Raw genomic sequence first — 2468 nt, 5'->3', positions numbered from 1 at the left:
TCAGCTGATAGACATTGGAGACACAATGCACTGGCATACTGAAGCAAGTCTAAGGTGCTCATTACGAATGAAGAGATAACCTGGTATCAGAAAGAACACAAAGGAGAAAAACCATATGAATTTCTAGAATGTGACAAAACATTTATTAGGCAAAAAAAGAGCAAGTGTGACATAAGAAACTTCATACTGGAGAAAAACCAGATCGATGGACTGACTGTGGAAACATGTTCTTTGCAATGAAAGACCTAATGCAGCATCAGAGTGTCCACGTAGAGGAGAAACCATATAAATGTACAGAATGTAATAAATTGTTCAGATGGAAGGAGAGTCTAAAGCGGCATCAAATGATCCACACTGGGGAGAAACCGTATGAATGTACAGAATGTGACAAAGCATTTATAACAAATGAAAAGCTAACACAACATCCGAAAATCCACACTGGGGAGAAACCATATCAATGTACAGAATGTGACAAGGCATTCATTAGAAAGTCACATCTAATGAAACATCATAAAATCCACACTGGGGAGAAACCATATCAATGTACAGAATGTGACAAAGCATTTATAACAAATGGACAGTTAACACAACATCAGAAAACCCACACTGGGGAGAAACTGTATGCATGTACAGAATGTGACAAGGCATTTATAACAAATGGAGAGCTAAAACGACATCAGAAAATCCACACTGGGGAGAAACCATATAAATGTACAGAATGTGACATGGCATTTAATTTCAGTGGAGACCTAAAAAACCATCAGAAAACCCACACTGGAGAGAGATCATATCAATGTACAGAATGTGACAAAGCATTTATAAGAAATGGAGATCTAAAGCTGCACCAGAAAACCCACACTGGAGAGAGATCATATCAGTGTACAGAATGTGACAAATCATTTATAAGAAATAGAGAGTTAAAGCAACATCAGAAAATCCACACTGGGGAGAAACCATACCAATGTTCAGAATGTGACAAATCATTTATCAGAAATGGAGCGCTAAATCAACATCAGAAAATCCACACTGGGGAGAAACCATACAAATGTACAGAATGTGACAAAGCATTAATTAGAAAGTCACAACTAATGGAACATCAGCGAGTCCACACTGGGGAGAAATCCCATCAATGTACAGAATGTGACAAAGCATTCAGAACAAATGTACAGCTGAAGCAACATCAAAAAGCCCACACTGGAGAGAGACCATATCAATGTACAGAATGTGACAAAACATTTATATCCAATCGAGATCTGAAGCGACATCAAAAAGTCTACACTGGAGAGAGACCATATCAATGTACAGAATGTGACAAAGCATTTATAACAAATGGAGAGCTGAAGCGACATCAAAAAGTCCACACTGGAGAGAGACCATATCAATGTACAGAATGTGACAAAGCATTCATAACAAATGGAGAGCTGAAGCAACATCAAAATATCCACACTGGGAAGAAACCGTATGAACGTACAGAATGTGGCAAGGCATTTATAAAATATAGACAGCTAAAGCAACATCAAAAGGTCCCCACTGGCGGGGAATCCGTATGAATGCACTGAATGTGACAAAGCATTTATAACAAATGGAGAGCTGAAGCGACATTAGAAAATCCACATTGGGGAGAAACTATTCAACTGCACTGAATGTGAGAAGGCGTTTATTATAATGTCATGTCTTATGCAACATCAGATAGTCCACACATGGAAGAAACCCTATGTATGTACATAATAGTACATCAGAAATTCCACACTGGTTAGAAACGATAGAGCTGTACTGAATGCGACTTAGCAGTTTACAGAATGTGACAAGGCATTCATCACAAAGCAAAATTTAATACAAAATCAGAAAGTTCACACAGGAGAGAAAATGTATGTATTGAATACCACAAAGCATTCATAATAAATGGACAACTGAAGCGATGTCTGAAAATTTACATGGCAAAAAAAATCCTATTTATTTAGAGTGTAATAAAGTCTTCCAAGGAAGAATAAGCTAATGCAGCATCAACAAATCCATACTAAGGAGAGACCCTATTAATAAATAGAATGTGGCAAGGGATCGATTACAAAACAAAATGTAATATATCAGAATGTTCACACAGGAGAGAAACTCTATAAATGTATTGCATGTGACATGCATCCATAAATGGAGAGCTAACTCGACATCAAAAGTCCACCCTGAAGACTGCACTGATTGTAGCAAGGCATTTGTTAGCATGGGAGAGTTAAACAACATCCAAGTCCCCACTGGGAAAAATCTATATGAATGTACGGACTTGAATCGATCAATGGGTATTTATTAAGCGCAGCAAATCATCCGTGAGATTCTCAAGCCGCTGGGCAAGAAGTTGCTGTCCGGAGGGGCCGATCAGTTGAACAGCCATATCTTGAGTTCTTTCCAGATTCACTGATGAGTCGGATCTCCAGTGCAGGGGAAGTTCTTACAGCGCATGTGCATTTTGAGTCATG

General features: G+C 38.4%; 1 protein-coding gene across 1 annotated transcript; it reads left to right on the top strand.

The window, feature by feature from the left end:
- The first annotated feature begins 236 nt into the window (after positions 1-236).
- LOC144762076 (uncharacterized) lies at positions 237-1613 on the top strand. Its single transcript, XM_078647207.1, has one exon. The coding sequence runs from the start codon at positions 237-239 to the stop codon at positions 1548-1550; it is 1314 nt and encodes a 437-aa protein (XP_078503333.1). The 3' UTR covers positions 1551-1613.
- The last annotated feature ends 855 nt before the right edge of the window (positions 1614-2468 follow it).

Source organism: Lissotriton helveticus, chromosome 6 (assembly GCF_964261635.1).
Source record: "Lissotriton helveticus chromosome 6, aLisHel1.1, whole genome shotgun sequence".
Taxonomy (NCBI): Eukaryota; Metazoa; Chordata; class Amphibia; order Caudata; family Salamandridae; genus Lissotriton; species Lissotriton helveticus.
The sequence above is the reverse complement of the archived record's forward strand: the minus strand, read 5'-3'. Positions and strand labels throughout refer to the sequence as shown.

Bases quoted from the DNA above. Each gene is read 5' to 3' on its own strand.
- LOC144762076 (XM_078647207.1), top strand. From the start codon at position 237: ATGAAAGACCTAATGCAGCATCAGAGTGTCCACGTAGAGGAGAAACCA.